Genomic DNA, 12,116 nt, shown 5'->3' with positions numbered 1-12,116 from the left:
TCGAATGACGAATGGTCGATGCGAATTTCTCGTTAGGAAGGTCCAGCAGCATCACTACTACTTCATGGTTTCGGTGTACTGGGGCCAACACTCAAGGTCCTTCTAAGTCAAAATGAGGAAGTGATGGGTAAAACTACCGTCAGTAAGAATCATATCATCGGGGCATAGTCACCAAAAGTTTGACAAATCAAGTCGTTTGCCCGCGACGTTTCGGGGTTTCGGGATCAGCGAGTAAATTTCTGTAAACGACCTATTTACAGTACCAGTAGTTGACGAGCTTGGCCCATGTGATTACTTGGTTGGAATTCCCGTTTTTACCAGGTCGTGCACATTGGGGCGCGGCGCCCCGACTGGCCATCACCTTGACATACCCAGCTGCAACGGACCCAGGCCACAGGCAGCGCGCCGCGGGCAACCAGAAAGCTATGTCGGCGGGCAGTCTTCGTGTAGCTACTTACATGCAGGAGCATCCCGACGACGCAGCGGAAATACGGGATGAGCTCAAGTTTTGGAACGAAGTCATGGACCACCAAGTACCCATGATTAAGGAACGGGCCGAGGCAACGTTGCCGTTTCTAACGGCTCTCGAATGGGGTCCTCTGTTTACCAACACGAGCCCCATCATGTTCTGTCCTCCGGGGCTTGATCCCCTCGATGTACGCTGCTCATTTCCTACGGCCAAACCATCCTCCCATCTTCACGCGCCCGGACAGCATACGAACACCGGCCTGGGCAACAAATCAATCTGGTTCGACCGGACCCGAATCCTGCCTTCTCATTTGTCCAACCATGTCCACCATTGAATTCACTCGTGTTCCCCATCCGTCACTGGCTGCTGTTGCCCACTGACACGGCTTGGGTACCTCCGCCAAAACCGTCGCCGACACTGACGGACGACGATGCGAACAAAAGCATACCGATGTGTCCTACCGCAGCACCCAAGCCAAACCCACCGGTTCACGAACCGGAATAACGACGACATGACGGCGCATGCTGCCATCCAGCCTAAAGCCCACCTGTTCCCAATCCGTCACTGGCTGCCGTCACCCACCGATACGGTTTGGACACCGCGGCCGAACATGACATCGCCGAAACCGTCGAAGACACCGACGGATGTACACACGGACTACAGAAAACCGCTGTGTCCGCCCGCAGCGCACTTGACCGACTCACCGTACAACCGATTCATCGGCCTCAACACAACCGACATGACGGCGTATGCTGCCATCCAGCCCAAACCCCACCTATTCCCAATCCGTCACTGGCTGCCGTCACGCAACGACATGGCATGGACACCCCGGCCGAATATGACATCACCAAAACCGTTGCCGACACCGACGGATGTGAAGACGAAATACAGCAAACCGCTGTGACCCACAATCTCGCACTTACCCGGTGCAGGCGTGCCAGTTCCATATTCCATACACGCTATCCCGAATATCGACCGAGGGCATGGCATGGCTAAGAAGCTCGCTCTTTACAACCATGTCGTCGACCTTACGCTTAAGCCACCGACAGCTCACCGCAACCACCACTCGCTCAGCACGAGCCGTTCCCCAACACCGAGTGGCCTACTCCAGCTCGTTGACATTACCGCTGTCAGCGCCCACAACAAGCTCCGTCCTATACAACTTGTAGGGCCGCGACGGCCTCCATGCAAACCAATCTACAGTACTCGGCTTCAGTAGCCCCCGCTGAGGCTAACCCGACGAAACCACAACAGCGAACTAGTAGGCTTTGACAAGTCCCAATGCACACCGCACACTAACGATGGCCCGACAGACTGAGGCCGCTGCACGAACCACCCCGGTGTGAACATGCACAAGCTCCATCCGCTAGATTAGTCTAGTTCGCGGGCGCTGCTGCATATGCGCGCGCTCGTGCGATAGCGAGCTTGTAAATACCGCTTAATTTCAATTTCAATTGATTACTTGGTTTATGCTAAGATGCAAAACTAGTAAGACGACCAAGGTCGGGGGCATGTGCGACGGTACCCGAGTCCAGCACTTCCACCAGAGCGCCCACTACGCCAAGAACAACCACTACCTATGCTGCGACAAGATGAGGACCAAGTCATACTGCATGACCATCGCCCAGGCTCAAGCGTGCGGATATGAGCAAGGGATCGCATTCTACCGGTAGTACTGTAGCTCACAATCCAATAGCTGCAGCATACAGCTATCAATGTCCTATTGGCCAGTTATTTTCACTTTTCTATCATATAATTAAATTTGGTATATGGCAGCCTGCCTTACGAATTCATCAAAAAGATACGTTTAGAGGAATTTAAATTATTCCATACAGAGATGAAGCTTCATTCAATAAAATTTGAACAATTTCAGATCGATTTATGGAATTCGTAAGGACTGTTTCACCTTACGAATTCTGTATTACTAGTATGGACGTTGGCGATGTATCCGGAAATATTATCCGGACACTCCGTTTGCTCTCTTTCAGCATGCAAACTCGCCGCCGTGGAGGCGTCAAGGATGACGTCGGGGAACGCGTGATTGAGATCAACGACTCACCCAACGTGGACATTCTGCAGCGACTGCCACGACGACGCCAGCAGACGGTGCGCTACATAGAGTCCCTCGATGCCTACGTACGTTGCACCCGTGGAATTCGTCGACAAACATGTAACCATTGTTCTGTAGAGCCATGCACCTGCAGAGGAGGAAGATCCGAATTCATCGCACGATGAAACGGCATCACCCTTGTACCAACATCATCCAAGCGCGAGGCGCACTTCGAGTCCTCCCTCGGCGGATGAGGACGACGACGACGATCAAGTCGACGGCGAAGTTGACGACCAAGGATCGTCGGACAACGACCCCGACACCGCCGAAGACGAATCGGAATCCCCGAGTCCCGACGTAAAGCTGGAACGTCCAGAATCGGCCCGTCAAGCGTACATATATGTCGATTGAACATGTACTTTCTTGCCTGTTGTGACGCATGGTCTAGGCATGCATCGTCCCGCCGGAACGTGCGCTCTGCTGCCGAGCCCACGCAAGACGAGATCCGGTACATACACATACTATATCGTCGACATATCCTTGACGTCCTTGTAACATTAGACATTCGACAACCCGCTGACGATTGCGATCATCCATCGAGCCCGAGGAAGTTCTAGACACGAGATACATAACTCCATGCTCACATCACGTTTCAGTTCTAGACACGAGATACATAACTCCATGCTCACATCACGTTTCATTTCGTGTCTGTAGCGCCACAGTTGGGTCTGGGGATGCCACTGCGCGCAGACTATCGACGCGCCACCGACGATCTGGAGTCGGCGACACAGTCCCGACCCACCGTATGTCGTCCTCGTCTCATGCCATGATGCTCATGTCTTTTCTTGATCACTTGCGTATTTCCTACAGACTGGGTAGCCCTTTCGCGGCTTTGGTGGGCCAAGGCCATGCAGAGGACGCCACTGCATTCTCGTCGCGCTATCCATCTCGCCGCCGGGTGCAGTCATCCGATGCCGACGATGCGTCCGTATCCACCCCCGAATTCCCTTCGTCATGCGACTCGGTACACAACCAACTATATCCTCTCTTTAAGGCATATATACAGTAGTCGTTTGGCTCACAGGATTTCCTGACATATATATATCCAAGTTCAGAGGTCTCGTTGGAAACGTTTATTCGTTTCCGCCAATCGCATCGCCCCGTTTCCTTCTTTTTATCCAATCAAATGCCTTTTTTCCATTACTAGTAGTTCGAATCTACGTGCAGATTGTACACACTGCCCGCCATGGCCCACAGCGACGGTCGTTTGACGATCCACCAAAATCCAATCAGCGTTTGAATCCCGCGCGGCGGCTCACGGTACGCCCTTTGGTCTGGGCAGCGCGACATGCCGACGACCACCTCGCCGAAACGGTCCAAGAATGACAACAATGGCTTTCACCGATCGACCAAGAGCTACTCCCTTCGCGATCGTTCGACCCTTCGCCGCCACGATGCATCCAACACGAACCTCTTTGACGACTTTGGCGACGTCCCGCCGCCTCCGAAACGGTCCAAACATCATGCAGATGACTGGGCACCGTCGAAACACACGTACACGTTGTCGAGCTCGTCATCCTCATCATCGGCATCGTCTTCCGAAATGCAACGGATTAGCAAAAAACACTCGCCAAAAAGGCGGCCAAGACGCCGACATTTCCCCCCTGGACATTGATCCGTCCATCACGTGGGACTCGATCGGCGGACTCGAAGTCGCACATCCACGCGCTCCAGGAAATGGTCCTGCTGCCGCTGCTGTACCCCGAATTCTACGCCAAGTTTGCACTCACGGCCGCCCTCGGGCGTGCTGTTTTACGGTCGCAAGACGCTCTCGCCAACTCGACCAGCAACCAGCGCATCACGTTTTACATGTGCAAGGGCGGCGGCTGTCTGAGCAAATGGGTCGGCGAAGCCCAGCGCCAGCTCCGCGTGCTGTTTGAACAGGTCAAAAAGACCGAGCCGAGCATCATCTTTCTTGACGAAATCGACGGCCTCGCGCCGGTCCGCAGCGCCAAGCAGGATCAAATCCACGCGTCCATCGTGTCGACGTTGCTGGCGCTCATGGACGGTACGTCAGCTACTACATTGTGATGCTGAATATCACATTGTACAGGTATTCCAACAGTGTAGACAACACTTGTTGATATTGTGCGCTCTGCCAAAATGTGGATATGTATCATTCACCAAATCCATTGGTCGAATTGTTGTACTGAATTTTGAATGTACAATTCGTAAAACCATGCACACTATTTGTGAAGTCACACTATAATCCGATAATCGTTGCCGGCGTTTGAGTGGCCAGTTGAAAGTGTCAGGTTTTGATTGGTCGGTCCATTGTCTGTCGATTTGGGATGTGCTCGTTCGATTGAGCAGCACCCCACACTCCATATTCGAATCGACCTGTTCATATATTCAATCGTGTCGAAACTCATGTGCTGGAACCACGGGCTTGGTTGTAATATGGACTGTTAATCACGGGCAACATTGAAAGCAAGTGATGTATATATATATATATATATATATATATATATATATATATATGTGTGTTAGGGCTGGATTCTGAGGCCGAGTGGTTGTGATTGGAGCGACGAATCGTATCGACGCCATCGACCCCGCGCTTCGGCGACCAGGTACACATCATCACCACAAACATATATATTTTCGATTCATCTGCCAACATTTGTTTCGGGGTTGTTGCTATGCTTTGCCAAATACTCCATCGATATATATATATCGTTTTGTTTCAGAATGTTGTGTATGAAAGCAATACGTGTCCCAGCGGGGGGATGTTCATCACATACAAACGAATATCAGGCACACGCACGATACTCGTTGTTGATTTCTAATGTATTCCTCCCTTTTGATTCACTGCCTATTCTTCTGCACGTCATTTTTGGTTGTGTACGTCGTCGGTCCAGTACAACCACAACAATATAGACAAACACCACAATATATATATATATATACCTCTCGATAGTATACTATATATATATATGTGACCACCCACGATTGTTTATTCCTAGGCCGATTCGACCGCGAGTTGGCGTTTAGCCTACCAAATGCCTCAGACCGCGTGGCGATGCTGGGACCAAGCAGTGGCAGCCGCCGCTGTCGACGTCATTCAAGGACCAACTGGCCAAGGACCTGGTCGGCTACTGCGGCGCCGACATCAAAGCGCTGTGTGCCGAGACCGCCTCGTCGTGTTCAAGCGGGCCTTCCCCCAAGTGTACGACACGCCTGCCAAGCTGGACGTGGATCTGAGCCAACTGCATGTGCTACGCGGGGACTTCCACGCCGCCCAAGCCAAGATCGTGCCAGCGGCCGCGCGGTCCCAGTCGGCAGTCGCCACGCCGCTGCCGCCGCTCCTCGCATATTTATTTATATATTTACAGTAATAGAGCATTCCAAGCATACTATAAAACATCTGGATAATAGTTGGTGAGGAACATCTCAAGTGTCGAAGTGGTTAACACTATACCGGAATCACGTCGCTACGTAATAATCAGCCTGCAGTCAATCTGCACCAAGGCGTTCATTCGTCGGTCGGTGTACATGTAGTCAGCTAACCATCAGCAGCAAAACGAAATTGTTGCTCAACATGAAACCATGAACAAATGATCGAGGTCTGGTGAGTAGAGGCGATAGTGATTAAGCCGTTGCAAATTTGGCCCAAACTTAATCGGAAATTGCAGATCCTCTGTTCAGCACATGACACAATGCGGTTTTATACTTATCATTAATGGAGCATATACCAAAATCCAGTTTTTCCCTCATCTCCCAGGGTTGTCACACGCGCTAGGCGTAGCGGCAGCGGTGATATGCTTGGGGATGATGTTGAGAGGGCAAATATTTGTGGTTGCAGCAGTCGTCGTTAGGGCGTCAGCAGGCTCGGGGGTGAAGTCGGAATCGGAAGGAACGATCACAACGATCTCTCGGACCTCGGGCAAGGCTGCGATGCTGCAGATGTCTTTCTTGGTCAAGGCGTCGCACTGAAACACCCCCCCAACAGCGTCGAGGGTGACGCATTTGGCATGGTTGTACAAGCTAGTGTGCCCGCTCACGTGGGAAACGAGGTCAAGGGCCACAGCCACATTAGCGGTGGACGATTGTTGTAGCCATTGAACCACGCTGGGCGTTATTTTATCCTGGGAGGCCGTGGTGGTAGGGGCAGCCGCGGTGGTGTTATGCTTAGGGATGATGTTGAGGGGGCAAAGATTTGTGGTTGCAGCAGTCGTCGTTAGGGCGTCAGCAGGCTTGGGGGTGAAGTCGGAATCGGAAGGAACGATCACAACGATCTCTCGGACCTCGGGCAAGGCTGCGATGCTGCAGATTTCTTCCTTGGCCAAGTCATTGCACTGAAACCCACCAATATTGTCGATGCTGAAGCATTTGGCATGGTTATTCAAGCTAGAGTGCACGTCCAGATAGGAATCGAAGTAAAGCGCCACAGCCACATTAGCGGTGGACGATTGTTGTAGCCATTGAACCACGCTGGGCGTTATTTTATCCTGGATGGCAGCGGCCACGGCCGCGACGAACAAGACGACAGCAGTTTTCGCCATGGAGTCAATTCGAGAATGAGAGGAACGAGTCGCAAAACGCATACTAGTATGACAGAGGTGGCAAGATAACAGCCACCACCATGCGGTTGCACATTGATTTGGGTGTGTATGGCGGTCAAAACTGGGTCAGTGTCTGTCCAGCAAGAATTGTCACATTTGTTACGTGTGAAAAATCAATTTTCAATGAATGTAAGATTCTGTAAGTAAATTGGTACTACTGTACGTAGTATTTATCGAGAAAATATGGTAGAAATTGGACAAATGTTCTGTGATTGTGTCACGGATGAAAAACATTGGCAAATACTTCGTACAATATGGCTGTGTGAATTGGAAATTTCTAATCAGGTCCGAAATAGCTGTCATGTATTAGACTTCAAAATGAGGTGACAAACGTTTTTTGCACAGATTTTAGAAATCAAAGACCCGCCAGCCTCGCAAAATCCACTTCAACATCGTTAAAATCTTGGGTAATCGCCAACATGTGAGTATCTAACAAGTGAAAACTTCGACAATATGTGAGTAAGTACTTAGTACTACGCGTACTTAACAAGGTCAAATTGGATGATGTTTATTGTACAGTATTAATAACGTTAACGTTATTAACACATGTAGTAAAGACAAACCAACGGCAGATGGAAAGCAACAGTGAGGTGCCCGACGAGAGCAATGGAGACACGATGAAGGCGCTTCCCGAATGAAACGTCATTCCCCTTTCAAGGTTGAGTCGCGTGTCTCCATTGCACTCGTCGGGCACATCAGTGTTGCTTTCCATCTGCCGTTGGTTTGTCCAAGTCGGGTATTTGGGAAATATTCTTATTCCAAATGGTCCAACTTAATTTCATTGGCTAAAAGCACTGGAGTAAAACGAACTTTGTTACATAGGGCCTATTCCAAGTAGATATTTTTAGCAAGTGAAGAAGTGGCCCCAAGTATTGTGGATTCGGTACGATTTTCCAGACCCCGTCGAATCGAATCTCGCCGAATCGAATCACGAATCGACGCTATTGGCTAATCCATTTTTGAGTGGATTTGACCGGCTCTTACTGAAAGGACAAGTATAGTCAGCCAATCAGAAATTCCAGCGTGATTCGATATTCATTAGAAAACAACGCGAATTTGGGTAATATACAGCGAATTCACAATACAGTTTCCAACATTTTTACCTCTGTTTCTGCGATATTTTACGCAGCTGACTATACCAAACCTCGACTTCATTTTCTAAATCGTGAAAAAAAAAGAGGTAAATTAATTTTGATTGGCTCATGCTATTTCTGAAAACTACTTGGAACTTCCCCTTACTGTTAACTGTAAAACGCATGGCGTCTTATTCCTTGCACATTTTATCAAGTCCACTACCGACGGTGGAGCCAAGAGGCGCTGGCATGCTGCACAAGACAGATGGGCGCAGCGATGTCTTTGATCATAATACTTTGATGAGATTATAGTACTCATGCATGTTGGCGATTACTCGTAGAACACAAGTTTCTGTGCGAGCTCAGCTGCTGTCATGGTAAACACGAAATATGAATGTACGGATTTAATGATTACAGCCCAGTACTACTGTAGTGCTGCGAGATTGACACTGTACAGTTAATGATTACTACAACTGTGCTGTAATCATTAACTGTACAGCACAGAACTACAAACCTTACCTTCAAAACAGAATAATTCCCTCATTAACTACCGGTAGGTTGTTTCTATGGTGCACTTCATCTAAAAACTTTCAACTGGCCAAATCGTCACTTCTATGGTGCACTTCATCTAAAAACTTTCAACTGGCCAAATTGAAGAGTGGAGGTTTTATTATTTAACGTGCAATTAATGTAGTTAAACCCAAAATCCAGATACCTTAAGTACCGATTTAATGTGTTTTATCACTGGAGTGGGAGGTTAAAGGTCCCCCTTGCCTCCGGATATTAAATACGGATAAGAGTCACATACAAAAATCAAGATACATTTGAGCGGCCACCCCTATGGCCAAATATCCAAGCGCCCATGTAAAATACCACTAGGTTAAATATCTATTTCTGGACCAATTCATCACCAAATTTGAATCTAAGACGTAGAATTTCTTTACCACATTGAGATCTGTCGATTATACGTCTCAATTTGCTGCAATTTTGAGTAATGAATATGAAATAGAAGTCAGAAAATTTTGTGAAAAGTTGGTAGTTTATAGATGACGTGCACCATATGGTAAAAGTATAGGTGGACCAGGATTATTCAAAGAGCCTCACTGAAACATGTTAGACAGTGTTAGACATGGGCTATCAGGATACAAAACTTGTTCCCCTGGCAAGTGTCAGAATATATCACGCATGCGAAGTGTCTCCATATGTAGCTCGAAGTCAAGAGGCTCTACCACTTGCACAATCAAACTGTAGAGGGAATGTATGGTGGTAGGAACATTGAGGCAGTGTTATGCGATATGAAGACCAAGGCTTATGTCAGGTCTTCATAACTTATGTTTTGTGTGGTTGTGTGTGCTGTGAGGGGTTTGGGATGATGTAGCCTTGGCTTTCATTCCTGGTTTTACCTCGAACTGAGCTCTATCTTTGTGTGCGTGTTCTACCCCCTGCCCCCACCCCGCGGCCTGTTCAACATGTCAAGTACACCATGGCTGCGAACCCCAAGGACACTGTCGGCATTAATCTGCTCGTGTTCAACGGGAAGAAAGACCAGTTTCGCATGTGGACCGATAAGTTCGTTTCACACCTTAAAGAGATGACTGTCGCGCTGCAAGGCCAATGGCTCGCGTCGACTACCCATGACCGCCCGGAGCCAACCATCAAATTCGAGGACTGGCTGCAAGGCGATCCACCAGTTGCGACCGACCCCGACGAGAAGCGCGCGAAGTGGCATCAGTACTACCGTACTATGCAAGTGCAACAAATCCGCACTTTATTGAGCAAGGTTTTGCCGGACCAATTTGTCCAGCAAATGAAGGAGTCGTACTCTGAAAAGGAACCAATCTACCGTCTCTGGGCGGAGATCGAGAAGAAGTATGGTGTGTCTAACGTGACCACCATGAAGACCGCCACGCGAAAGCTAATGCGTGTGGCCGACGGCGACTTCCAGAGTGTTGAGGCTCTATTTGGCGAGCTGCGGACGTTGAAGCACTCAATCAACTCCCACTCGCAAAAGTACTTAAAGAGGGATGTTGTGAGCGATGATCTCCTGATCCTCATGGTGTTGGGTGTGCTGCCATCTGAGTTCTTTGGCGCGCAAATCGTCCTGGACACGGCGTCGTTTCGGATTGTGGACGTTGAGGCCAAGTTGATTGGGATTTTCGGATCCAAATCAAAAAGGGACATTATGGGAATGGGCCAATCAGCGACGTCCAAAGTCGCTGGCCAATTACACCGCACCAACTCAGTTGAAGTGAACAACGTGGCTAATGGGAAGCGAAAGTCCTCGAGTTACGTCACGGGTGGTACCGGCGAGTGTTTTTACTGCTTTGGGAAATCCAACTATCTAACCGGTGGTGCCAAGCACGTAAAGAAGGGGTGTCCTACGCGTAAGGAGGACTTTGAGACTCGGGGCTTCCGCTCCAACATCAATGAGCCGTTTAAGCCGAAGGTTAAGCGCCACAAGGCGGAGGTGGCTGTCGATCTTGTCGAGCAGTTCGACCGCGACGCCGGTTACAAAATCGCGAATCCGGATGCTGGTCCGGATACCAATGTCCAACTACCGGAGGACAGTGAACCTGGTTTTGTTGACTTTGGTGGGTGGAATGCGGGTGACATGGATGTCAACCTAGTTGACACCGAACCCAGCCTTGAGCGCCTCTCGAGTGAGGTTGATGCGATCACGGCGAAGATCGATGACATGGTGAGGTGCTGTTATCCACATCTATTGACTGACAGGACTATGTCTAGTAGGGAATGGGCTCTTGACGGTGGCTGCGGCCATCACCTTACGTACGACTCAAGTAGTTTTAAGGCGACAAAGCCAGACACCAGTCTTGTCTTTAGGTTCAGTCAAGGTTCTAAACTAATGAATTCACACTTGGGTACAGTGAAACTTTGGTTTGACACACCGAGTGGAATAACAGCATTCTCATTTGACAATGTCGCTTTAGTTCCCAATGTGAAGTCGAATATACTTAGTGAAAACGCTCTGAAGAAGGAGGGATATACTATATCTGAGAGTATGTGTGGCAACTATAAGTATGTGTTCAAGATGAATGTCCTGCAGTTTGTGGGGGTTGCTATTAATGGGGCATACTACGTCCGGAGTTTTTCGTTATCAGACAGACAAGTGAGATGTGACCAAGTCAAATTGGCAAAGTACAGTAGAAAGGTGGGAGCTAAAGAGGCAACCCTTATCTTACAGGAATGGCATGTCCGCTTGGGACATCTAGCTAAGGATGCTGTAGTAACAATACTAACTACGTGTATTGTACATGGTCTTCCCATCATAACAAAGGATACCTTTAAGGACATTAAGCTGTTTTGTCACACATGTGCTACTATGAAAGATCGAAGGATGTCGTTTCGAAATAAGTCCGGTTCTCGATCGACAGAGAATTTGCATACGTTGCACATGGACACATGTGGTCCAGTAAAACAAAATGGTATTTATGGCACTCAATCTAATATTAGGTATGGATGCATTATGATTGACGATCACTCGTCGTACCGATGGGCGTTTGTCTTTCAACAGAAAACAGATGTACCTAAATCAGTTAAAGAATACATTGCTCAAATTGAGCGTGAAGGCAAAGCTCTGGTAAAGCGTATTCGCTCAGACGGAGGAACAGAGTTTGATAATAAGAGTCTACTGACCTTCTACAAAGGTCTTGGGATTAAGTACCAGAAGTCAAATCCCTACTACAAGGAGGAGAATGGAAGCTCAGAGAGAGACTTCCAGACTAAGTTTAGCAAAATCAGATGTGCGCTTCTGGAATCCCAGATGCCTGCCAAATGGTGGCCTGAGGCCTTCCACTATATGAACTATGTCCAGAATAGAACACCAATGGCAAGACTAGGCAACAAGTCTCCGTATGAGGTTCTCTACGGAGTACCACCTAATG

At 48.8% G+C, this 12,116-nt stretch overlaps 5 protein-coding genes across 10 annotated transcripts; 4 read left to right on the top strand and 1 right to left on the bottom strand.

Moving 5' to 3' along the window:
• Positions 1-425: 425 nt before the first annotated feature.
• On the top strand, positions 426-1,373 carry H257_13464 (hypothetical protein; the record flags this gene model as incomplete). Its single annotated transcript, XM_009840980.1, has 2 exons — positions 426-656; positions 936-1,373. 2 exons carry the CDS (start codon positions 426-428, stop codon positions 1,371-1,373), a joined length of 669 nt encoding a protein of 222 aa, XP_009839282.1.
• A 1,052-nt stretch (positions 1,374-2,425) lies between these two features.
• On the top strand, positions 2,426-3,218 carry H257_13463. 2 transcript variants are annotated; one of them, XM_009840978.1, is made up of 4 exons: positions 2,426-2,605; positions 2,658-2,911; positions 2,968-3,027; positions 3,081-3,218. In XM_009840978.1, the coding sequence occupies exons 1-4, from the start codon at positions 2,459-2,461 to the stop codon at positions 3,097-3,099; spliced, it is 480 nt and encodes a 159-aa protein (XP_009839280.1). In that variant the 5' UTR covers positions 2,426-2,458; the 3' UTR covers positions 3,100-3,218. The 2 variants fall into 2 exon arrangements, with proteins under 2 accessions (XP_009839280.1, XP_009839281.1); XM_009840979.1 differs by lacking the exons at positions 2,968-3,027; positions 3,081-3,218 and having other exon boundaries at positions 2,658-2,946.
• H257_13462 (hypothetical protein) lies at positions 3,174-5,942 on the top strand. Of its 5 annotated transcripts, none has more exons than XM_009840976.1 (5): positions 3,174-3,322; positions 3,390-3,543; positions 3,730-4,587; positions 5,070-5,149; positions 5,543-5,942. In XM_009840976.1, exon 3 carries the CDS (start codon positions 3,902-3,904, stop codon positions 4,457-4,459), a length of 558 nt encoding a protein of 185 aa, XP_009839278.1. In that variant the 5' UTR covers positions 3,174-3,322; positions 3,390-3,543; positions 3,730-3,901; the 3' UTR covers positions 4,460-4,587; positions 5,070-5,149; positions 5,543-5,942. The 5 variants fall into 5 exon arrangements, with proteins under 5 accessions (XP_009839278.1, XP_009839279.1, XP_009839277.1 ...); XM_009840977.1 differs by having other exon boundaries at positions 3,730-5,009; XM_009840975.1 differs by having other exon boundaries at positions 3,390-4,587.
• Positions 5,943-6,289: 347 nt separating this feature from the next.
• On the bottom strand, positions 6,290-7,081 carry H257_13461 (hypothetical protein; the record flags this gene model as incomplete). The annotated part of the gene is made up of 1 exon (XM_009840972.1): positions 6,290-7,081. One exon carries the CDS (start codon positions 7,079-7,081, stop codon positions 6,290-6,292), a length of 792 nt encoding a protein of 263 aa, XP_009839274.1.
• Positions 7,082-9,697: 2,616 nt separating this feature from the next.
• Positions 9,698-11,078, top strand: H257_13460 (hypothetical protein; the record flags this gene model as incomplete). Its single annotated transcript, XM_009840971.1, has 3 exons — positions 9,698-10,721; positions 10,960-11,001; positions 11,056-11,078. 3 exons carry the CDS (start codon positions 9,698-9,700, stop codon positions 11,076-11,078), a joined length of 1,089 nt encoding a protein of 362 aa, XP_009839273.1.
• Positions 11,079-12,116: the final 1,038 nt, after the last annotated feature.

The sequence above is a fragment of the Aphanomyces astaci genome, assembly GCF_000520075.1.
Source record: "Aphanomyces astaci strain APO3 unplaced genomic scaffold supercont1.48, whole genome shotgun sequence".
Classification (NCBI taxonomy): Eukaryota; Oomycota; class Saprolegniomycetes; order Saprolegniales; family Verrucalvaceae; genus Aphanomyces; species Aphanomyces astaci.
This window is presented reverse-complemented; position numbering and strand designations above follow the sequence as displayed.

What these genes read in the sequence shown, in the direction of transcription:
- H257_13463 (XM_009840978.1), top strand. Translation starts at nt 2,459, where the DNA reads ATGCAAACTCGCCGCCGTGGAGGCGTCAAGGATGACGTCGGGGAACGC. An exon ending in TAGAGTCCCTCGATGCCTAC is followed by an intron (nt 2,606 to 2,657) that starts GTACGTTGCACC and finishes ATTGTTCTGTAG; the next exon opens with AGCCATGCACCTGCAGAGGA. An exon ending in CCAGAATCGGCCCGTCAAGC is followed by an intron (nt 2,912 to 2,967) that starts GTACATATATGT and finishes CGCATGGTCTAG; the next exon opens with GCATGCATCGTCCCGCCGGA.
- H257_13462 (XM_009840976.1), top strand. Translation starts at nt 3,902, where the DNA reads ATGACAACAATGGCTTTCACCGATCGACCAAGAGCTACTCCCTTCGCG.